At 43.1% G+C, this 25,207-nt stretch overlaps 1 protein-coding gene across 3 annotated transcripts in view; it reads right to left on the reverse strand.

The window, feature by feature from the left end:
- Positions 1-2,956: 2,956 nt before the first annotated feature.
- Positions 2,957-25,207, reverse strand: part of osbpl5 (oxysterol binding protein-like 5) — a 48,044-nt gene continuing 25,793 nt past the window's right edge. The window contains exons 1-22 of one of the 3 annotated variants that reach the window (XM_070971786.1): positions 24,129-24,147; positions 18,636-18,791; positions 18,322-18,395; positions 16,986-17,066; positions 16,532-16,633; positions 15,983-16,186; positions 14,803-14,887; positions 14,556-14,718; positions 10,022-10,235; positions 9,581-9,765; positions 9,372-9,453; positions 8,478-8,576; positions 8,199-8,295; positions 7,942-8,040; positions 7,464-7,561; positions 7,274-7,363; positions 6,808-6,944; positions 5,976-6,155; positions 5,664-5,793; positions 5,254-5,368; positions 5,058-5,160; positions 2,957-4,723 (exon numbers count right to left, since the gene is read on the reverse strand). In XM_070971786.1, coding sequence (XP_070827887.1) covers positions 4,588-4,723; positions 5,058-5,160; positions 5,254-5,368; positions 5,664-5,793; positions 5,976-6,155; positions 6,808-6,944; positions 7,274-7,363; positions 7,464-7,561; positions 7,942-8,040; positions 8,199-8,295; positions 8,478-8,576; positions 9,372-9,453; positions 9,581-9,765; positions 10,022-10,235; positions 14,556-14,718; positions 14,803-14,887; positions 15,983-16,186; positions 16,532-16,633; positions 16,986-17,066; positions 18,322-18,395; positions 18,636-18,771 — 2,610 coding nt within the window. In that variant the 5' untranslated portion in view covers positions 18,772-18,791; positions 24,129-24,147 and the 3' untranslated portion in view covers positions 2,957-4,587. Of the gene's footprint in view, positions 4,724-5,057; positions 5,161-5,253; positions 5,369-5,663; positions 5,794-5,975; positions 6,156-6,807; positions 6,945-7,273; positions 7,364-7,463; positions 7,562-7,941; positions 8,041-8,198; positions 8,296-8,477; positions 8,577-9,371; positions 9,454-9,580; positions 9,766-10,021; positions 10,236-14,555; positions 14,719-14,802; positions 14,888-15,982; positions 16,187-16,531; positions 16,634-16,985; positions 17,067-18,321; positions 18,396-18,635; positions 18,792-24,128; positions 24,148-25,207 lie in introns of those variants that run through there. The other 2 variants (XM_070971785.1, XM_070971787.1) reach the window with 2 other exon arrangements.

Raw genomic sequence — 25,207 nt, forward strand, 5'->3', positions numbered from 1 at the left:
CTGAGCTGCAACAGAGGCAACCCACAGAGCAAACATCCGATCTGACTCCTGCTGCCCTTCAGCCAAAACAAGCAGGACACGCCTCGGTGCAGCTGGCCGCTCGCTCTCTTACCTGGGGAGAAAGCACAGAGCGGAGAGTGGGGAGGCCATGGATCATATTCAGAGAATAAAAGGATTATTTTTGTCTAAGTGTGCCTCAGTGATGTTGAAAGTTAGATGAATGAAAGTTTAAAACAAAGCATGACAGCAATTCAAAATGATATCTGAAAATAAACCATTACAGAAAAAAATTTACGTAATCCAATCAGTTTCCTGTTATCTTAACTTTAGAAGAATAGTTTTGGGAACATTTTGGGAATTCTACATGCACTTTTTTTTACCAAGAGTTTCATGTAGATGAAAAAATATAATAATATAATATATATACAGCTATTATATCTGCACGCACAGTAAAGCAGCTAGCAGATAGCAGATGGTTAGCTAAGGCTAGCTTAGCCTAGCATAAAGACTGGAAACAGAGGGCTAGCTCTGTCCAAAGTTAACAAAATCTGGCCACCAGCACCTCTAAAGCTCATTAACATGTAATGTCGTGTTTGTTTTCTTTATCTAGACAAAAACTAACATGTAAAAATGTTAAAAATGTGTAATGTGTAGCTTCTAGTCTCCACTGGTTGTTTAGCAAATGGTATGGTTTTACACTTGTTTTTTCATGAATTAGCTAGATGAATAAGACATAACGTGTTTATTAACAAGCTTTAGGGTTGCTGGTAGGTGGATTTTGTTATTTTTGAACAGAGCCATGCCAGCTTTCCCCTGCTCTTTCTAGTCTTTGTGCTTGAGTAGGCTAACCATTGCTAAGCTAAGTGCTTGCTAGGAAAAAAAAAACAAAAAACATATTTCTGAAAATGGTGAATTGTTCCTTTCATTTTTTTTTCAATATCAGGAACAAAATTATGAGAAACATTTTGACTACAAGAAAATAAACGTTTGAAAAACCAATTTAGTCTTCTTGAGCTATTTTTCCTCCACTTCCATGTGACTCAGCGCTGTTTGAATGCTCCCCCCAGTGTGTTCGTTGATGCTGGCGGTGTGCGGGTATTTGATCAGAGAGCAGCACTCGCTCATCCAGTGCCAGGAGAAACAAACACAGACCGACGCACATGGAGACAGACAAACAGGGATCCAGAGCAGGGAAACTGTTACAGGCTCAGTCACACACATGGAGAGGAACCTGCTTTGATGGAGTGCTTACTGCCTGGAAAATAAACACACACACACGCACTCTCCTCTGGCCTAATTTGGGTTGTGGCTCCTTCCGTCACCCCCAGTCGGATAATACAATGGTCCAGTGTGCACCCACTCAAACATCCAGCTAACTGGAGAATAGAAATAAGCCATGGAGGAGATTATTCCTTGATCTTTACTCGGCTACCAATCAGCCCACTCTGCTGCGTTGACCCTATTCATCACCCTGTTTCAGAACAGAAATCAAAACATTTGACTACCTTAAGATTTCAGGAAGAGATGGTAGAAATGTGGATTTACTGGTTTAGATCCATTGTTAGGCATGAGCTGCTGTGATTCAGTCATAGGAAGTATCAGGGTGACACAGTGAGAACATTTCGGGTCCAAATATCCGCCCTGCCATGGGGTCTTTGAGCAGGACCCCAAATCCCGACCACCTTCATGTACTTGTTCTGCTGCTAAACCTGTTCACTGCAAGATTATGGCATTACAGGAAACTCATTTGGTTGCTTTCATAGTGACTTTAAGACAAAATCTGCAGTGCAATGTGGCATCGCTACAGGCGGTGTTCATATCTGGAGTATCATTATAGCTCTTGGTGTAATACAGGGCTGGCGGTTTCTAACAACTGAGTGTTATTAGTGACAGAAGGGGGATTCAGATCAGGTTGAGTCACACATAAAGGCTGTAGGTAGCTACAGTGAGCAATAAACCACAAACACATTCCACTTCTGGAGATTAATCTCTGTTTGGATAGACCTGACGCTTTGAAATGCCGGGTATTCGCCTCATCACACAGACAGGAGTCTGCGTCGCCACGATGGCATCATTCAAATCGGCTCACGTAGAAGCTAGAGGAATGAACAGGCTGGCAACTGACACAACAGACTGAATTTGCGATTAAACTGAGAAAACTATAAAATTGACATTATTTGTTATTCATTGTTTAGCATTATATTTTGAAATTTCCAACTATTGGCATTCTGCTCTTTTCTAAAACCTTGGTAATGTGTAATTCTTTAAAAAGATAAATAAATAAGATCACCTTTACAGTGAATGCTTTTCCTTCTTCTTAAAACATAAGAGTAACTGACTGCATTGTATGTTCATAGCACTTGACCGTCTGTCACTCTGCAGGCCTCCTGCATTGTGAAGAGGCTCCTAAACACGATCTGACCCCTCACAGGAGCTTAAGCCTGTGTGTGTGGCAGAGATGTTGATCCATGTGGTGTCTACTAAGAGATTTTCACCTGCTCAGGTTCAACTCTCAGGCCTGTGATAGGGCTCTGCAGTTAATGTCAACCACTCAGCTCAAATCTCATGTAGTTTGAAGAAAAATGTTGCCACCAACGTTGTTAAGTCTTGTGTTTGGGCTACCATCAGGATCTTTGTCGCCTGGTTCCCAGTTCCCAGTTCCCGCTAGTTTTGTCTCATCTAACATTTGCATTCAACACCTGGAAGAGTTTTCAGGTTGACTGCTGCAGTCGGGTTCTGTAAAGAGAATTACTTTTACAGTTACAAATGTGACAAATACCCAGAACAGACCCAGTTCAGAGATCTTAGTTTACCCAAATCAACACCGCCCTCTGGTGGAGAATATTTGACCTCAGCTGAAACAGTTTTCCTCTGTTAAGCGAAGTATTTCTTGTTTTGTACAGCAGCTGATACATTTTTCTATGATAAAGACAATAATGAGATCCAAAGGCAAAGGCAAGGTTAAAATGTTTACTGTAGTGATACAGTATGCAACAGGTATGAATGAAAACATCGGGCAACGTCATGTTCTCTGTAGTTTCATTCCATATGACAAAAATATCTGGTATGTAGAATCCCTACAACATGGCAGTAGAGTAGAAAACAGGAAATGAATGAAAAGAATAAACAGATTAAGGTGTAAATAAAAGCATTCAAAGAGTCGACTTCCTTCTTTGTGCTCCCCAAGTCTCTCCCATTCTCCCATTGGGTAGATTAGCACTGGCAATGGAGACTGAAAATCAAAGGGTTTAAAACCAGTAAAAGCCAAGATCACAGGCATGGCTTCGTATAGCACAACCATAATGGCTTACTCGCACACATGTGCTCCCTCACACTGACTGACACGCACACACACTGACTGACGCACACACATACACACCCCTGGGAGAGCGATTGTCACCCCTGGTCTCCGTCCTCCAAGCTGAATTAGATTAGGAAAGTCAAGGTTAATCACCCAATAAATACATTCTGAAATCTCTTTTGGAAACACAGAAATATATACAAATTGATTAAAAGAAAAAACTCATTACAGTGTTTACATCTTAAAACAGTCACTTGAACATGTTGTGGACCTAGATGTACACACAAACTCCTTCTATTAGGCCAAAGTATTCAATTGTTTTCTTGTTTTCCCCCCCACTCGTTCCCTCTGTCCCGTCCTCCACATGCTGCTTTTCTACGTAACTGATTGTACACACTAGTGTCATGGTCTAGACCAAAGCAGTGCTATGCTATTATCCCTTCTGTTACAGCACTACAGGCACACAAATACAAAGACACTCTGTTTGGCTCTCTGCCCTGCCTCATTCCCATTCTCCTTCCTTCCCATGTGTCACTACAAACACATACAGTGCTCCTTGTAAACAAGTACTCTTTGTCCTTTCGGATTATAAAATACTGTTTTGGTAAAATCATCATCAATAAAAGATGAGACAGAGTGTATTTGAGCGTACATCAATACAAAACACACAGAATTGCACTGTTGGAAGATATTCCTTCTTCGCTTATACGCGTCGTAGTTTTCTTCTTCTTCTTCTTTTTGGCTTCAGCGTTAAGGCCCAAAAATCTGGAGTGGAAGGGGAGTAGGAGAAGTCCAAGCGGTGATCTGCCTGTGCCCATGGGGCCTACTGTACTATAGGTACAAACAACACACATGGCACACTAACAGACAGACAGTATTGCAGGGTAATATAAAAAGACACTAAGGAATGGTGAAACATCCTCTCTGTCATTTCTTTTTTTTTTCATTTTCCATTTCATCTTTTTTATTCAAAATCTTTTTGAGCCGTGCTTGTATCTCATCCCTCCTTTCCTGTCCAAAGTGCATGGGTGCCGGTGCTGTTTCAGTCTGGCTACACTAGGGGGTGCCGTTCCTCTCTGCAGATGACTGACAGGCGGTGGCTGTGTTTATTGCTATAATGTCTGTGCTCCTCCCCTCTTAGAGGAAACAAAAAGGGGTAAAGTTACCCTCCTACCACTGATCTGGGCTCTCTGCCCTCGTCTGCTGATTAGAGTCTGTGCTTTTTGGGGGGAGCCTATGCCAGATCAGTGCCGGAGGGAAACTCCTTCCCCGCTGAGGAGTGGGGCTCAGGTGAAGACGTAGTTGAGGAGGAGCTGTGAGAGGAGCAGAACACAGAGGATGAGACAGTGGCGACCTGTCAACGACACGCCGTCGTCTGTCGCCCTCTGATGAGCCAGCTGACGACTCAGAGCCACCAGGTTCCTACAGGGAGAGAGAAGGGTCAGAGTGAGCGTGTGTTTAAATAATGCAGGAATTAAGTCTAAATGATCAAAATAAAACCTCAAATACATCAGAAACATCCCTCTTAAGGAAATCTGACAGTTCTCAAACTGACACTGATATGAACTAACTGTGGATATTATTTTGTGATTCTGATTTTGAATGAATGTCATAACCTCTAAACTCTCTGACACTATCCCTGTCCTAAACATATATATTCAAGTCTTGGACACAGGGTCCAAAATCAACATATTCAAGGGCCATGTGAAGACATGATGCTACTCTAAATCCCCCCACACGAGTGCGTTATTTTCACCTCTGGATGTCTTGCTGTGTCTTCTGTATAGATGTGATGGAGGCCTCTATCAGAGCGATGTCCTTCACCTCTTTATTGCACCGTGCACACTGGTTTGAGAACCCTGGGCACATGACAGGCAATAACAGAAGACTCAGGTCGTGCAGTTTAAGATTCTGTCTGCTTTTGAGTGTGTGTGTGCATGTGTGTGACTCACCTTCATTGTCTGAGGACTCATGTGTGGGCTCAGGTGTGGTGCTGCTGCTTTCGGTGTTCTGGCTGCAGCTGGATGGCTGGCTGCTGGCCTTCCTACGTTTCCCATTCACCTCAGCCTGGGAGGAGGCAGAACAGTCTTACATTAGGTCATTCAAACATCACTGCAGACTAAAAGGCAGGGAGCTGCCAGCTGACACAACATGGTAACAGTTGAATAAAGACAGGGTTTAGCTGTCTGGGTGTCACTGCAGCGAGTAATGAGTGAGAAAGAAGTCAGTGGTTGTGGAACCGGTGCAGTCTGGCTTGACAGGAAGGAGTGCAGCTTTCATTTTGATTAAATGTCAATGACACATCCATTAATAATATATCACTATAGCTCTAGCTTTGAGGTGTGTGATCGGTCTGGCTAACCTTTTGTTGGCTGGCCCAGCTGTGGCTATAGGAGAGTCCATTGTGTTGCCACTGGCTTTTCTCATGTGTCTGAATCACTCCATCCTTCTCAAACTGAACCAGACAGCGCTCAGGGTCCCATGCCCGCATCCTGCCAAACAGAACAATATATTGATATAATATATAATACATATTAAAATGAGGGTGTGGTGTAATTTAATCTTTTTCCTCTTATTCTAGCAGCTTGTTATACTGACCTGAAGTAAATTAATAAGAGAACAGCATGTGCCATGTCCTATGTTTTATTTGCTTGGTGTGAGTGTGTGTTCATACTCTATGTGCTTGTACGTCCACTCGGAGGTGACGGGGTCCTGGTGGAAAAGTCGGGGGTTCCAGGGTTTGTCTCCTCTCTCTCTGGCCTCTTTCCGCTGAGCTTCCTCCAGCACAAACTTCTCCTGGGTGGCCCGCAGCTGGTCCCGATCCATGATGGCACTGGTCACATGCTGCCACAGTCTGTCAAGAGCATATTCAAATTCCATGAACACGAGGGGCAGACATACTGTACACGGGTCACAGTGGACAGTTTACCTTGTCAAGCACAGTAACGGCAGCATTTCATTTAGGTGTGTCAGTCCCAGAGCCATGGATATTGTGGCTCACTGACATGACACACTGACACACCTAAATGGATGTTATTCCTAATTACTAATTAAGCCTGTGTTTAACCGCAAAAGATTTCTGCTGTGAGAGGGATCTTTTATCCTGTTACTTCCAATTAACTACCATCAGCTTAAAAGTCCAGTATGTGGGATTTAGTGGCATCTAGTGGTGAGGTTGTAGATTGCAACCAACTGAGTACCCATCCTCTCACACTTTCTTTTGAAGCGTGGGAGAGAATGTGCAGTGGCAGCTAAAAGTGCAAAAAATGCAAAAGGAGCTTTCTGGAGGCAGGGCTTGGTTTGTCCATTCTGGGCTACTGTACAAATATGAAAATATGAAAAATATTAAATGAAAACCCACATTTATAGGTGATTGTACACTACTGAAAATGTAATGTCTCTCAATAGATCCTCCTAAATCGCACACACTGGACCTTTAACAATACTGACAGATGCAGTATGGGTGACACATGAATTAAATTAGGAAGTAATCGCACATGATTTACCTTTCAGACTCAAACTCTCCCTGCTGGTCTATCTGGACCACTTGTCTCTTGAGGCGGCTGCTGCGAATGTCTGGGCTCGGGTTCCACAATGTCTCCCGCTGTCCCGAGCGCTTCTCATGAATGAACACCTCACTGTCCTGAATACAACACAAAGGCAACAAAAAGTTCAGTCCCATCAATCAAAGCAACTCACCACACCGGTCTCTTGTTATTTTGTCTCCTCCTGGCAACTCTAGACACACTGGAAAATATTTATGGTTTCTGTTAACAATTCCCAGAATGTAAAATGAACATATTTTCAAACCTCCGCGTACTTCTCTCTGCTTTTTCAAACCCTCTGTCTCCCTGCTGCTCCTACATCTCAAATTACCAGTTCTGCATCCAATAACTACAGAGAATTACTGAATACCAAGTGGCAGTGAGTTAGTTGGCAGTACGGATAAAAAAGCTGGATAAAGGTTCTCACCCAGTGTCCATCAACGGTGGCCAGTAGCTCCTCTCCGACAGAGATCTTCCCGCTGATCTGATTCACAGAGCAGGAGCCTCCAAGGAAAGGCTGCAGTGAGCAAAGTGCAACACCTTTATAACCACTGTCGAACTCAGGATGTACAGTATCAATTTACAAACAGTACAGATGGAAACAAAGTCAAATATACCTTGAGTTTGAACTCCAGCTCTGTGAAACATTTGGTTTTCTCACACTCAATGGTAACCTTCCCACCCAGCTCTAGTGTCATAGTGCCATACAGGATACCTACAGGAGACACAGACAGTCTTACTGCATTGGATAAACAGCACATCAATTAACAGAATGTAGATGGTCCTGTTGGAAGTCCGGAGACTTGACAGACTGTCATCCATGTGTGAGATTTGATGATCAGACCACTATCTGACTTACTTATTTAACAGTCTATGCAGGCAGGTCAGAGATCCATAAAGAACCTCAAGCAGTCATTCATTCATTCATCCACTCAGCTACAATGTCCTATCTGGCTCCTTGAGACTGCTGAGTGATCATTCAACCCTATCCTTTCTGTACAGTACTTGGAAACCTACTGCCATCGTTAACATAGCAACAAGGTACATGAATAGATTAGTAGTGACAGCTATCATCATTCACAGTCGATCCATTACCTTTGCAGTGAGCGTAGGGCATGGTGATGACATACTCCTCACCCCTGCTCATGAACAGCAGCCTGGCTTTGCCATCCAGAATAGCAGACAGAGAGTTACCTACAAGAGCACATGAACAGAGACACAGTGGATCAAAGAGCTGGAGAATCAATTCTCCTCATAACTACAAAGATATACAAAGGAATCCAATGATGTGTGTGCTGGTCTATGCCGATCCTTCAGCTATGACAAAGAAATTACACATGTATGCTGTGTACCATAGAACTTGGACTTGGCCAAGATGCTCCCACTGATAGAAAATCCATCCTTCCTATTGCAGACATAAAAGGCTGAGATGGGTGGATGGTGGGACACCTGGCAGGCGGGGGGAGAGACAGAGAGAGAAATGTCAACCCTCTCGCACATATTAACTTTACCCTTGCTGCATTTCACAGGTGTGTGCTCTGTGCATTTGTTAAATTGTGCAGAAATTTTTCACACAGCGGATGAATCGTGTCCTGTGTATTTACACAGTCTAGCTGTGAGTCTGGTCTAACCTGTTCAGCTATGTAGAAAGTGCAACTGTCGGTTTGAGGATGAAGCCAGCAGCAGCGAAATGTTTCCCCCAGGATTGGGTTGTAAGGCTTCTTCAGACCCTGGAAAATGGTCACACACACAGCAGTGTTAGTTCTGTTACAGCTAGAAGTTATAGTTTCTTAACCAACACCTGCTGCTGAGGACCAATTGCAATGCAGATGATCAATGGAGCAAACTGGCCTGAGATTCAAAAAGTTAAGTCATGGCCATGGACTTGTCTGGACTCAATAATTCAACAGGAAATAATGCACAACACTCTAGGCAGGCAGTTTAGCAGATGTCCTAAAAATGATAAGTTTCAACCCATCCATCTCCAGCGAGTCACTTGGAGGTTGCCGGCCCAAAAAGTGCAGAGTAAGCGTAGATTAATCTACAGGCGTTATCCGCTGGCTCATGGTTGGTGTTTTGCTGAGGAAATAAATTCCTTATGGGAGGAAACAAATGGGAAGAGTCTCCTGACATTTTTAATGCATTTGTCTAGAACAGCATTTGTCTAGATGGCCAAGAAATACAGTGTCCCAGAATGTCATGTTAGAGGATGGTAGCCCCAAAGGGACAGTCAGAAAAATGCAAACATTCAGAGGAAATCTTCCGGTGCCCCCAAAATGACCGCTTCATGGAGGAATGGCCATGAACAGAGCTGTTATTCAGCTAAAAGCTTTGAAAGCAGGCAAGAAAGACCACCAAGCTACAGCTATTTATGTTTACTGTATTTTAGCAATAATACTAATTCATTCATTTGAAAATTTTGTCTATGTCACTGTTATTTTGTTTTACAGTATTTTCTTAATGTCCTATATTTGGGCTACTATAATAACAATGAGCCAAGTGGGACAGCAGTGAATGAATCTTACCTTCGGCTTCTTGTAGAAGCCAGACAAGTACCATCTCAACACCTGCTTGATCCGACCGTATGCACTCTCCTCCAGCGCAGCTCTGTGGCAGGAAAGAAGATGATGAGAGAAGAACGTAGATAATAATTCCAGTCTTCATCGAAGGAAAATACTAATATGTGCACATTTCAATGGACACAAACAAAGCACAGTGATGTTAAGTTACGGACTGTGAGAGCAGATCAGCGTGGTAGTAGTAGTCAGACAGCTTGTCCAGGAAAGAACGTGGCTCCAGGATGAAGGTCGGTAGCACCACCTTAGAGAGGTCCATGCCTGGCCGGAGCTGCTTCAGCAGCCCCCAGATCAGACCCTTATTCTCCTCTGATACAGTCTCCACCTGGGACGCCTCCCCAGCCTGGAGTAACATACACACACGAGTGAGGTCAGCAGAAAGTCACATTGGTGGCTCTCTGGTCAGAAACCTCAGTTAAGACAAGCGGGAGAAGCAAAAAGAGAATTTCTCAAAGGCAACTAGATAAGTTTTAATTAATATTGGGCCAGAGCAAGTGAGAGGAAGTGCTTACTAGCTATGAGCTATGGTGGCTATGCCTCAAACAAAACCAGACAGAGCTCCCTTAATAAACACTGCAGCTGTAAACTCAGCACCGCACCTCAGCCATCTCCTCTGTGCTCTGCTCCACATAGGCTGTGGCCTGCGGGCCGGGGGACGGCTCGTCTGATTGGTCCATGTCGCTCTCCTCCGTCAGCCTTCCACCGTTCTCATTGGCCGTAGTGTCCCAGTCATCATGAGCCTCGCGCTCAGATTTGTCTGAAAAGCCGTCATGCTCCATGTGGTGATTGCCCAGCAGCACAGTGTCATTTAACCTAAAATGAAAAGAGAAGAGAACACCAAGGTTAAAACAACATCAAGCAACTTTCAACTGTTTCATTCCTACTGCATGATGACAGATAACACGATTGAAATAAGGTGCTTCTGTAAATATGTGCATGAGCTGTTGTTTGACTTATGGTTGCATTATCTCATTACTAGAGATAATCTAAATGAGTGTGGAAGCTTGAGGACGTATTAATAACCATGATTAGGCTTTAGAGATCAGAAATGTCACATGGCATTGCAAACATCTTGCTTAATTTTACTTCTGTGCTGTCAACGCTTTGATCACTGCCTCTCCAGTCAGGCAATCTACAAACAGCTCAAACATGGTGCAGAATTTAATTCCTTTGAAGCTTCCAGGCTCTGAAGTGGCCTTTAAATGTGGACTGAATGTATGATGTTCTCGAGTATCCTCCTCCTCACAGCTGTGATGAGGAAGCCCACTGTGTTACAGACTATCCGCTGTAAAAACCTGGCTGACCTGGAGGGTCTGGATGTGTTTAGTAAGTCTGACATATCTGGTTGCCAGGACAACCAGACCACACCACCTCATCTCATCCTTATCTTCCTTCATCCCACACCTCCCATTCACCTGGTCTGTATGTGACTATGATTGGGGGACACAAACAGGGAAAAGTGTGCATATGTATGCACTTTACATACACGCACACACTCATTTATCATTTTACAGCTACAATTTACAACTTTTTGCTCTATATGCCAATGGCTTAGTAGCTTCACAAATGTGAGGATTTGACACCTTTCCTTTTAATTGCTTTAATAATCTAAATTCTTAATTTTGAGGTTTGTACTCTAGGTTGGACAAAATAAGCATTGTGGAGGCGTCACTGTGGGTAGGTGCGACAACATTTCTCACTATTTTTTTTTTTAGAATTTTTACAAACCAAACAATCAATTGATGGATTAATGGAAAAAATGATCAGCGAATGAATCTGTGATGAAACTATCATTAGTTGCAGTCCTATACAACATGGCTCAAACTGAGCTCCATCTCAGTCAAGTGAAAAAATAAAATCATGCCTTTAAAAGCATAAATAATGCATAAACAGATAAATGGAGACACTGCCTGTCTCTGTTTATCGAGGTAAACAGACACGTCCAAGCCTTCCCCCTGCCAGCATGTGAGAGTATCAGTATGTTGCCTGAAAGTGTGAACTATAAGGGGTAATGGAGCTACTTTAGCCAGCTGTAGCATGGCTAGATCAGCACAATTGCAACTGAAAGGCCGAGGACTGTGTTCACTGTCACAGAGAAGTAAAAAGCCCCAGTTCATGCAGTGTTACTACAGCACCTTCCTGCTTTCTTCAGAGCACAGTTGTGTGAAATGCTGCTTACCACGGATAAATGCTACCAGCACAATCACTGATACTAGATAACTGTAGCAATGGCGCACAGTGAGGGTCCATCAAAGAACTGTGACAGTCTTAGGTTACGTGTTGCTGCCAGCGCGCAGAGTCGATGCAATACAGTGTGCAAAGCTGCTTTGATTTGCTTTGCTGACACCACAATAGGCACAGCGGACAGTGAGGCTCACATGAGTCTCAGCCAATACACATAAAAACACACAGCAAAGTAAACCTCACCTGCACTGTGATTTCCTATTATTTACCTGCCACCTGGCTGAGGACCAATTTATTTTTCTGCCTAACCCATAATTTACTCGCATTTGGCACTTGGCGGATGTTAATTTTCAGATCTGTCCAAACTCTAACAACCAGAACAGAGCAGAAAAAAGAGAATCACAGGGAAGAAAGTCATGCATCAGCTTCTAAATGGCCAAAGAAAAGAGAAGTGAGACTGAGAGAGGGGAGGGTGAAATCGATAGTTAAAAAGGAACATCATGGATTCAATCCCACAGCCATTTTACAAGTCAGACAGTGGACGTCTGCGTGTCTGGCGGGTGCGCTCGTCCAAAAACAGACAGACACTAAAGCAAGTAATCATCATATGCATACTCAACGGTTTTATGTCAGATATTTCACAAATCTTCCATAACAAATACAGACAAGCATTAAGATAGTGGAAGATAAAGGTAGTGTCATATGCTTTCAAATCAACATTCAGTAATGGGCTCATGGTCACAGAAAACAAGGAAGCAGCTTATTTGCAACAACCATGGAAGAGAGCTCAATTTTCAAAATGCCAGAGGGCTCGACAGACCAGAAGAGTCACATTCCTGCACACTCTGTGAATCACTAACTAACCAGTGATGTTATTTATTAAGCCAAACACGCCCTGGAACAGAAGCAGCTTTCCTTACCTAAGAGACATACAGCATACAGACCAACTCTTCCTCAGGAATCAAAACACCACCGATGATGTTACCAGTGAATCCAAGCACAGGCGCAGTCTGTCCTTATCTCCTCTCCTCTCCTCTGTGTGCGTACATGTTTTCAATCCACTGGCTAAAAGGTGCAGTTTTGTTTCCTCGACTCTGGCACGCCTGCTTCCTGAATGTGTGTGTGCATATTTATGTCTGTGTGCCCATGTGTGTGTATGTGTGTGTGTTTGTGTGCTGGCTTGTAACGGCTGCGCTGCTGCCGTCTCTTTCTGGGCGGTGTATGGTTCACACTCTATTCCGTCTTCCTGCTCCTCTGTCTGTCACATGATCTTACGGGCTGCCGTGATTGGCCGGGAGAGGAGCAGGAGAGGAGGGCAAGCTGGGATGGATGGCCAGAGGGCGGGTCCAGCCATCGGGGGAGGTAAGGGGAGGAGGAGGGTGGGGAGGCAAGGGATATCTCATATAGGATCTAAACGCAAACAGGGATGCACACTTTCAAAACGAAATGAGAAAATAACTATGATGGATAAATAACAACACAAGACTGTTAAAAATACAAACATGCAGAGTCACTAGCAGAAGCAGACAAATATTAACTATTAATAGAAACGACATACACACCCTGGATGGGATGCAGGTTGCATTACAACATTTGGTGTGGCTGATAGTTTTATATCATTCTTGTTAAGCAACCATCAGTGGATTGCCCAACTGAATCATGCACACACACAAACGTCCACATTATCTGTTTCCCATGTAATGCTCCTCATCACATTCATTTGGTTCCACATTCAGAGGTCACAGTCTCCTACTGTGCACCACCTGATGGGCGTTGGCTGCCTTGGTTATGAAAAGCAGCTGCGTTCCCTTTCTCCATCAGCATTGTCACTCTTCAGGCGACTATTTGGCAGTCTGTCACTTTAAGACTCTGCTCTTAAAGCTGTATTTTGAATATTTTTCTAGGTCATTTAAATGTAAACACAAAATAAGACTGAAAAGTTTTAGAGGGCATTAAACGCCTCAGTGGTTTCTTTGACAACATAACTTGCTGTTTGGAAGATATTTCTACACTCAAATAATCTATCTACAATAAATATTCCATCCAGAGACCAGCAAAGCAGACTTTTACCCTGCTCACAAGGCACTGCTTCATACACTCCACAAAGCAAAGGCTCCAATGTTAAAATGTGGGGAAAAAAATTATTACATGACGGGCTTAAAGTAGGGCAACATTCACACTATGCTCACACTGTTCCAGCACAGCAGAGAAGCGTCACACTGCTGCTATGCTATTATGCCACATTTCATCAATGAAAAACGGCGCGCCACAAATGTGTATGTGTGCGTGACACACATACACTGAATACATGCTGGTAGACTGACACATATGCATGAATGACACACGTGGCTCAGCTGCACTTATAAAGCAAAATAAAACAGTGACAGACTAATTTTAGCATAAGCAAGCTAAATTTAGACTCCATTTGCAGGGTAGTGTATTTTCAAGGGTATATCAACTACAATACGCAGAGTGGCTGCAGTGGCTGCCTCCTACATGATAATACGAGCAGATGCAGAGAGGACTCGGTGGTGCATCTTTCATCTTTTCACTAAGTTAATCAGGACTTCAAGATTCTATGTACCTTTCTATTCTACACCAAAGGCACAGACAGGAAACATGGTTTTCAACAGGGCCAGAAGACTAATCCAGAGCTGGTTACCTAGGGCAACCGTTAAACTCGAGGCTTGAATATGAATAATAAATGCAGGACCACCTATTTTCCCATAATGCTGCCGTGTGTTTGTATTGATGTCACAGCACAGCAAAAAGCTGCTTGAACACTCTTGACTGCTCTTCCATATTTTGCTATTTGTTTTTAAATGCAGCTTTCTACTTACAACTATGATTAAACTCACACACGACTGTTAATGACCAGAAAGGTAAGATGGTGCTCAATCATATGTGAGAAGCTCTCAGTGTGTGCAGCTGTATGAACGTATTGCTTACTGCAGCAGCTCTGTATCACTAAGTGCAGTAGATTGCAGCAGGTGGAGTATATGGGAGGACTCTGAAGACGTGCTGATATCTGCTTCCCTCCCAGCTTTGGCTGTCAGCTTGTAGAGACTGGAGCAGCTGAGAGATAGCTCCAAGGCATCCATCCAGCACCGACCTGGAGAGACAGGTGCATTTTAGAGATGGGAAGGAGCGCCTTCAATAGATTACGCTCATTAAAACAGCCACACATAAACCTCACCGTCAGACTCAGATGCTGCTCTGAAGATCAGGTAGTTGCTGGGTAGAGGCTGCGTGATGGAGCCAACATTCTCTCCTTTGGGACCCTGAGCATATGGATGAAACAGTGAGTCACGCTTCACGCCATTTTAGTCATGTTGTACCAACAGAAACAAATGGCTCTCTGAAGAGCTATAGGCATTATAGAGTAAGAGGAGGACTGTCAATTAAAAATTAAAACTAAAATAAATGGCACCAACATAACAGACCATCAACATCCATCCATCCATTATCTATACCGCCTATCCCTTTCGGGGTTGCGGGGGGCTGGAGCCTATCCCAGCTACAATGGGCGAGAGGCGGGGTACACCCTGAACTGGTCGCCAGCCGATTGCAGGGCCACATTCAAGGACAAACAACCATTCACACTCACACTCACACCTACGGACAATTTAGAGTCATCAATTAACCTAATGAGCATGTTTTTGGTCTGTGGGAGGAAGCCGGAGTACCCGGAGAGAACCCACGCATGCACGGGAAGAACATGCAAACTTCACACAGAAAGGCCCCGCCTGACCCGGGGATCGAACCGGCAACCTTCTTGCTGTGAGGCACGCGCACTACCTGCTGCACCACCGTGCAGCCCGACCATCAACATGTGCAACAAAATTTCTTGAAATTAAATAGAAATACAGATAATTGTTTCAATCCTGCTGTACAAGTAAACGCCGCACTTTCATTCAGCATTGCTCAACCAAATGTTAGTGAAAAGATTCCCTCTTTAAGTCTTAACAAAAAACAGACCTCACTTCACAAAGCTTTTTCTTTTTTTTACAGCTTCAATCTTAGTTAGACCATTGCATGCATGGTTATTAATTTCTACTTAGTAATTAATTCCAGCATGCATTACCATCAGCCAGTCTCTTTTTTTCAATACCACCACTAGATGGCACTAAAGTGACCAATTTCCAATCCTACGCACAGGGGCATTATCAGTCAAGGCGTAAGCAAAAGTCCTTGCTTGTTGCAAAAAACTAAATCAGCCTTAGGACTAACCTTTAAATATTACAATTATATCAAGCTGGAATTACGCTAGTATTGAGTGCACAGTTCTATTTAGATCTTAGTCTGAAGTCTTCTTCATCATCTGTTAAATCCCATGTTCATAAAAATGAGCCAGGGGGCCTTCAAACATGTCTGACCTTAACAGCCCAGATGGATTTGTCTAGTGGGTGGTAGAGCTTGAAGCAGAAGCCATCTTTCTTGGAGGGTCTTTCAATGAGCTTGCACGCACTGAGCAGGATGGTGCCCACCCAGTGGTCCGTTTTGGGGGTCTTATAGATCAAAAGAACTCCAGGCTTCAGGGCACACCACAGCTTGGTCCAACTTTTCAAAGAGCCACGGATCTAAAGAAGGATAAGCGATGATGAGAGGAAATGTTAGTATCAGAACATAATGGAGGACAGAGGACATATGACTTAACATGAAACAACAGGTTTGACAAGCAAGATGAAAAAAAAGGTTGACTTTATGTTTAGCAAACTGAAGATGAGCATGAACACATTCTGAGTTGTTCCATTGTTGCACAGTTTTTTGTAGTGAATGTGCAAATTGAAACAAGGATGACAATTAGCAAAAGGTGTAAATGACAAATGAGACAAAGTCTGAATAGTGTGCTGTCAGTGTGACTGCAGAGATATTGTTGTTCAGGGAGTCAATGTCGCAGCTCTGACAAACACACATCGCCGCACCTTTAGCCAGTTGGACATGATGACAACACTGGGATCCTTCAGTGCGCTAAACAGTTCTTTCGCTGCCCGTTTCTTTTCTTGCCTGTAATTCTGCTTTTGGACCTGCACAACAGAAGAAAGCAAAATAAAAACACATGAATGAGTCATCAGTCTTACTGGTCACAGGACTGATCTGAGAGCACCAACACTAGGTGGAAGCAGAGTCAAGCAAATGTTTGCCATCCTACTGTGATCCTGCTGCCTTTGGTTATCAGTGACATGATTGATTGTTGATCATTTGAAACATAAAGGTACAATTTCATTAGCTCCCCAAACAGCTTGTGTACAGTTAACCCACTGAGCTTTGATTGACAGAGATACTGAAGAGGTAAATTATATGGACTATGATAAATCCGATTGCATAATAAAGCTCAACATTTTGCACAAGTGTCTCATGGCAGCAAGTGATGTGTACCTTGAGAGACTCCTTCCGGGCCAGCTTCTCTGTGGGGGAGGGGCAGTCCTTCTCAACACCATTAAACATTCTGGACTCAGACTGGAGGAGGTGGGGTGGAGAGGAGAGCGTCAATGGGGATGAAGAGGAGGGAGAAGATTTTATATCTATTCATCTATATACATATATACAAACTAAAGACAGTACAGAAAAGACAGAAAAATATTTCTGTCTATTATTAAATCTAAATCAATAAATGAACAACCACGACAGAGTTTTACAGTCTACACTTTGCAGTCTAATTGTTCCCTTTTCCAAATAGCACATCTGATCTGCCACTTGTGTGTATGAGGCAGGTGGGTGGCCCTTTCAATCAGCAAGGAAACTGACTGCCTGCCTCTGATGTGACCACAAAACCACTGACTTCCTCGGTTAGACAGCAAAGGGCACTGACTCTTTGATGGGCTCCTCTGATCATTTAGTTATTATTAGAATCTCAGTGGCAAATTAAAATGTAATTTCACTGCAATATGTAATTACATAAGCACTTGTTCTGTATGCACTAAACCACTATGACTCACAATATTATTTGGTGAGCCCACACAGGTGCTTAGTGTTATCTATTTGTGTTAAAAGAAGCCACTCTTAAAGTGGCACTATTACAAGCTCTGTATAAACGACAACATGCAAAGGTAAGGATTATTATTGTTATTATTATTGTTCCAAAAAGACTTTCAGCATGGAATAAGGGGCAGAGGGCCGGGGATGCAGCTGCGCCTGCGTGTTACTCCACATGTACAGTAAATAGGCAATTTTTTGCAAGATGAGGTGAGGCGAAGCGACAAGAAGAGAGGAGACATGACAAGATGAGATAACCAGGTTGCCATTTGAAACATTTATGGACCACTCTTAATTAGTATAGCTGAAGAATGGACACAGACTGTTAGGACTAATAAAACTTAAGCAAAAGAGACAGCATCAGGACCATAAAGGTCTGGGTTGCCAAATAAATGCCTTGTGGTGCTGAAGACACAGTTCCCACCATGGCCCTGACATAAAATCCCACAGCTTTTACATGACTTCACCACACTGGCGCAGTGTCATGACTTTAAAATGTTGTCATTTCCTGGTGTGGTACATGCTTATTTATCAAAAAGCAATAATCTGGTTTCCTTTCAAATGCACAAATGTTTTAAAGCTAGGTGGAAATTACAATTACTCAACTTTCAGGTTGCTAATACTGCGAGCAATCAGAATCAGAAATCGTCACAGACTAAAAAAAACATGTGCAGCTCGTCTAATCCGTCGGTTAGAGTGAGCTGTGGAGGAACTGCCCAATCAGGAACTGTGCTCTTACCTTGCTGCCTGGTGATTGGGCAGGACTAAGTTCATTACTCAGCATGGAGAGACCGTTCCTGTCTGTCTCACTGCCTGGTGGGAACCCACAACACACAGTCACATACAAATGAACTCTGCAAATAAACCTGCTGACAGACAATTAAAGCATGGCAGCCCCAAAAGCAGCCATTAAGCAGCAGCTGAGGTTGGCTGATTTAGATGGAATAAAAACAGTACAGCACGTCATCATTTCAGACACTGGAATCACTGAAATACCATATTTTTTGTCATATTCACATTTAATTTGCCAGCTTTGACCTCTTGGCCTTTTACCTGGACTGAGGTTGTAGAGGTCGTTGTCTCCTCCATAAGACAGGTTCCGGGTGAGGGTGTGGGGGTCAATCTTGTGTGGGGAGGTGGCATTGGGGCACAAAGAAAACCTCCGATGGAACAAATTCTCCTCCTTCATCCTGACAAGCTGCTTGTCCTCTGCAGGGGGAGAAATGGAGAAGGAGGGAAGGCGAAGCACAGAACAGAGGAAGAAAGAGAATTCTGATCAGAACAAAATGTTACAGTTGAGATTTTTGCATTTGTGCATTTATTAATCTAATATCAGGATTTAGAAACAAATTAAGCGATTCATCCTGTCTTTGTATCTCCTCTTCTTTTGAATATGATTTTACTTGCTGTCTGTCCCCGTCTCACCAACTCTGAGCCCTTAAACTCCATCTCCACTCCTTCTCTTTGTGTGTATCTATCAGTCTGTCCAGACCCACGCCCATTTTCTCCTGAACACAAGCAAAGACCTACTATCACAGACAGACTGATGTAGATACCACTATGGGGTCTGACACTGCACTCACATACTCGCAATTGGTCAGCAGTTCGGAGATATTTTAGGGTAAGCAATGATGACAAAAGTATAGCAGGCGGCAAACTACACACTGCTAAATTGTCAACTGTCAGGCAAGGTATGGGATTCCCAGCTGTCACCACATCACAGAAACTGTATTTGATTGTGTAGCCAATCAGATGTGATTCCTGCTGTGACCATGTTTCAGAGACTTAGCTGCAGCTGTCAAGAGACGTTTCACTGACACATAAAAACCCCTCTACTGCATTGCAACTGTACTCAGTCTGAGCTAAAGTGTGTGTGTACTGAGCATGTTGGTACTGCAGTAAAATATTAAGAAAATGTCAAATAATAGTAACTGTAATGGCAGTACTCATATTAGCACTGTCAATATTGGCAAGTACCCAAATGTAATAACTTATACTTGGTCTGAACGGACGTGGTAATGTTGCATCCCCACCTACTGTACCAGGCCGTGTCAGCCTGTCCACATAATAGCACTGTGTGTGGCCGTGACAAGCAGTTCAGACTGCACATTGTCAGTACATGTGACACACAGCGTCTCCGACCAAGTTCAGTTGCTCTGCCCACAGAGACCCACTGTCCAAGATTACCCCCACCACCATTACCACTGCTCCTCCATCCTCCCTGTCTGCTTGCATCAACAGGCTTCAGTCCACAACTTGCTACACCAAGAAAATGCAGCCTCTTCGGTCATTTGCTTAATATCCACAAGGATCCCATCTGCTAATGAGATGCACATCTCTGCACACAAAACGGGACAAATGAAGCTACTGCAGATGTGTGGCAGGATCAAGCTGCGGCTCTGCAGCTTCATGTTGTCATTGTGCTATTGTTAACAGCGGTGAGTGGATTAGTCCTACTGTATTTTCAGGCAACCATGCCCACATGAAGGAGATGTAAACAGGCATACACATATAAATAAACCGTACAGGCAAATGCATACTGTATGCAAGTCTACACGTACAGAGAACAAAGGTGTGTCGAGACTAAGTCTTTTTGCTTTGATAACCAGAGAGACAATGATGCAGCACTTAGCCTAAAATTGCCTGTTCTCTCCTCTCTCATATACTTCGTTTTCCTCTCTGCTGAGCTCTGTAACTATTGACAAGTTGCAAACTATTCATAGCATGTTATTAACAACTGCTGAGGGTCACAGCTGTTTCCAGACAGATCGTTATGCTTGTTCAAACAAGCAGTGAGCTGATCATAGCAAATCAAAGCTGATGGTAAAACACTGAGGTAAATGGAGCGTAGCTGTTACCACCTGGGTCTGTCTGGATGGCCACACTGTGCTCTGCTCAGATCAATATAATCCCATTCATTTTCTTTCAGTGCACAAACACATACAGTAGACAAGACCCTCTGACTCTCAGCCTACAGAACAGTCTCGCCTACAAGTCCTCAATTATGATATCCAAGAACAGAGTGTTACATAAAATTCATTCATAGAGCGATTTCACTCTCCCACATTATTCAACTGTGATTTCACTGGTGCATGAAGCAAGTGCAGTATGTCAAAGCCTACATATACTGTTATAGAAGGGAAATCTGTGGGTTGATGAACGTTTTTACTCTTGTTAACATGTCCATGGGATGTTTTTTGTATGCTACAAGACGTACAGTATCGTGAGCAAAATAAGCAGTCAACGCCACGCATGAGAATTTCCACCTTGGAGCTGTATCAATTACAGCAGTGTCTGAGCCTACGTTTACACGAAGCAGGGTATTTTGGAAAACGGCTATTTTGGCCCCTCTGTTTTCAAAAATAACATTGTGCACACAACATTGTTTTCAAAAATGTTGTTGATAAATCTGCCATCGAGCGCACCATAACTATGCCAAACCAAGTATTTTCAGTTGCATGTTGTGACGTTCCGGAACCTAAAACACCGTTTAACCCTGTTTACATGCCAACACATAACCGCCGTTTTCAGAAATCTCCACTTTGGCCAGAGTTTTTAAAAATCAACATTTTCCATGAAAAAAAAAAACAAACTCTGTTTGCGTGTAAATGAGAGGTCAAACCGCATGAAAACATATGCGTTTTCCCTAAGTGTAAACGTAGGCTAAACCATGCAGGGCAGGGGGGCACGAGGACCGGAATTGACACTGAATTACAGTTTCAAAAAGACAGATTCAGACAGCCAGGGTTTCACAAGGAACCCATCAACTTGTATGGTGGGACTTTCCAAATCCCGATAATGTTGTCATGCATAAAATAGATAACCATTCTGACTTGACGAGTCTGTACAATTCACTCTTCTTCAGAATGGGCTTCTAGTTTGAACGTGTATGACCGAATTACTCCTAAATTTCCATTTATCATTGTGTAGAAAAATAAAACCGGCAGAGGTTTGTGTGTTTGTTTAGTAGAGTCTGAGGTGAGCAGGTATGCTTCACCAGCAAGCAAGCGGTGGGGGGTGTGTGGAGTTACATCTAAGCCATTTGAAGACTTTAATGGAAAGATTATTTTGATAAACAGATGAATTTTTAGTGGTTTAATCAATGCCAGAGGAGGGACTGTGAATTGGAAATTCGAACCCACATGTTTTGGCAGTTAACAAATTGTTCCCTCCTTCTAAAAGTACACACGTACATATTAAAAATACACAAGTACAATCACATCCGTATACTCAGCACACCACTCCCTGCTTCCCTCCGTTTTCAACCCTGCCTCTGTGACTCACTCTCCCTCACTGACTCCCTTCTCGTTTCTGATCTTGCAATATCTTCTGTGCATTTCTTCCTCCTGCCCTCTGCTCTTTTGTCCTTTCAAAGAGGCAGCTATGTAAGACCAAGATATGAGTGTGAAAAGGTAAATTTATTCTTCCCGACAAGGAGCCTTATTTGTCCTTGTGGGGCTATAAATAGCATTCGGTTGCTGCAGTGTATGTGTGCATGTGTAGTACAGTGCTGAACCCACAGCGCAGTACATGGAAAGAGCATGAAGCTTTTGCCTTTACATAACAGTAAACAACAGGCTGGCACACTGTACCAGGACAGTCACACACAGAGAATTAATACCACGTACAGTACAGGCCCTCAGGCAGGTCAAGATGTGGGCAGACAAGCGGACTGATGGGACAAACCAATCACAGCTGGTTCTCACAGCTGCAGGGCGGGATTTGATGGGAGAAAGACTGTGTATGAGCACATTATGCAGTCTAGACTGAACATGGGTGTGGAATCCATGCATGCTTAATATGTTTGTGTTGTGTGTGGGTCTGTCAGTTGAGTATATACTGTAGAGGCCAATCCAGTAGTGTTTGTGTGGTGAATGACGCAAGTGTAAAAGATGAGTGTGTCGTGCATGTCATCACTGTGTGTGTGTGTGTGTGTGTGTGTGTGTGTGTGTGTGTGTGTGTGTGTGTGTGTGTGTGTGTGTGTGTATGTGTATGTGTATGTGTGTGTGTGTGTGTGTGTGTGTGTGTGTGTGTGTGTGTGTGTGTGTGTGTGCCAGCCTTGTTGCTGCAGACTGAAGGGAGGATTATGCATGCAAAATGATGTAGTGCCAAAGCAGAGAGAAAATGCTCCTCGCCAACTAGCCAATCCAAGCAGCAGTGATGGACCAGGCCACGTCCAGTGCACATTATTCACAGAAACGCATCGATGAGTGCATAGATCACATGCACACACCAGCAGTTTTGCTGTGAGTTACAGTCTTACTAGGGCTGGGACATTAATTGAGTTTTAATTTTGATTACGAGTTTGGCAGCAACAGTTATGAACAGATAATTGAGATGAAATGCATTCTGTTTCACAATGACGCTTTTGTTTTGTCTTGTGTTATAAATCCTGCACATCCCTTTCCTTTACAGCAGCGTGCTTTTGGCACTCCCTAAAAGCTCAAACTCACTCTCAGCCAGGCTGTGGCATGTCTAGTTCAGCTCGTTGCGGTCAAGTGAGCCATCGCTACCGAAAACCCGGTCCAGCCAGCCACCGCTTGAATTTTGAAGGGCGTCTATCGGCGCAGAGAGAGACGCGTTTGAGCAATCCTCTCTCACGTGCTGTATACCAAATAAAAGTGACATTATGCAGCATATCACATATTAAATAAGTCTTTATATTTATTTTATTATTATAATACATCATCACTGTAAGACATGTACTTTTTTTAAGTTTATTAAATGTTCAGTAAATCCATGATGTTTCCAGAGTAAGCATGTTAAATTATCGTGATCTCAATTTTGACCACAAAAATCTTGATTATGATTTTTGCCACAATCGAGCAGCCCTGTCTTACTACATCAGAGATGGCCTATCTCATAAATTTGCTTATTGCAATATGCCTTCATACACTCAGAATTTAAGACAAAGAAGTATATTTCAAACCCAGTCAAAAACACACTGTTGTGTGTGGTTTTCATGTCTAAATATAAATCAAAACATTTGGGCTACTGTCCTCTGAGGTTAAATGGTTCAGTTGGCCTTTAGAGATGTAAGAGTAGATGTTTTGTGTGTAATAGAGAAGGTGCTACTGTGAGGGGAAACATAACTCGACATCAACAGCAAAAGGACATTCAGATAAGGTATCAGTGGGACCAATCAGTGCGACAAAAGGACAAAATGTGAGCAGAACCTATCCAGTGAGAGCCCAAGGAGAAATTCAAGCGCCACTGAGTACCCTAAGCAGTCATTCTACCCTTTGACTGACCTATTAATATTGAAACACATCATGCAATCGTGCTAAACCCCAACTCTCACAACTCACTGTACACAGTGCCTAAAGTTTGCCAGGCTAGGCTCGCATTAACTTCATCTACCACAGTCATGCCACACAGGTGCTAGGCTAATATTTACCCAGTGATAGGAAGATCTTGTGGAAAAGATAACTGTGAGGTAGCAGCACCAGGCCAGTCAATAACACACATTCCTGTGTCAAACATTAACCTTGAACTATGAGAAGGACAGACAAGCAACAACAACAAAAGCATCTGACCCACAGTTACCTTGTTGAGGTGAAAGCACTTGTCTTGCCGTCACATGGGGCATGCTTGCTTTTAGTAATCATTACACCAACTGGGAGGAGGGAGAGAAACAGAGGGAGGTGTATGGAAAAGAGCATGTTGACATGTCTTAACCTGCATATTGTTAACATGCTTGACTGATTTAACTAGCGTAAATCTCAGTTTCTCTCAAGCACACACAACACAGGCTGGGTTGCAGATGTAATGTCTATTAGTAGCCTTGGCCGTCCCAGGAAAAAAATCCCTGCTGGCATTATGTTCCATAGGTTTAGTCAAGAGGACATTACAAGCAAACAGCTTCACATTGTCCTAAATTCTACTCAAAAACACTGTATAAGAATCTGCTAAGAAGCCCTTTACTGAACCGGTTGCATACATAGCGGTTAACATGGTATCATACTAATGCAGCTAAATTTGAAAATGCATCCTTTCCTGTCCATTTTCATCTTTCACTCACACTACGTGATCATTTTTCAGACCCAAAAACTGTTTTCCAAAACCTATCCCAGTGCATAAATCTGGAACTATCAGCCACATGCTTCATGAATGTGGAAGCTTTACCCAAAACCTTAACATATGCCTTCACAGACTGTTTGGTGGTCTCTACAGATAATGCTGTCATGCAAAGTTTGTGTCATCTTCAACAGTCTTTGCAACAAACCAATAGCCTGCAGCCAATCCTTCCACATACAAGCTGTCATTACCTTTTATATGTCATAATGTTCAGATGATCTCAAGAAAAATACTGATCAGACCAGCAGTCTCAATGCAGCACTTCAAGAGCTACTGTGGGGTTGATGGTTAGCGTCTTTATCTGCTAATCAAATCATGGTTTTATACTGGTTCTGTCTGACAACCGAAACAGAAAAATATGTCAGTATGAATAATGTAAATAGTCTGTGATTGAGACATCAATCTTGAAACACAGAGATTTAAATAGTAGTTTGTGAGGATCTTACAGGCCCCAAGTAGCTCACAAAAACCAAACCAAACAGATTAACCAGAGAGGATCTGCCCCACTCCTGTAAAGTATAACTTTGTTGTTTATCTTGGGTCAAAGA

This window comes from Chaetodon trifascialis, chromosome 10 (assembly GCF_039877785.1).
Source record: "Chaetodon trifascialis isolate fChaTrf1 chromosome 10, fChaTrf1.hap1, whole genome shotgun sequence".
Lineage (NCBI taxonomy): Eukaryota > Metazoa > Chordata > Actinopteri > Chaetodontiformes > Chaetodontidae > Chaetodon > Chaetodon trifascialis.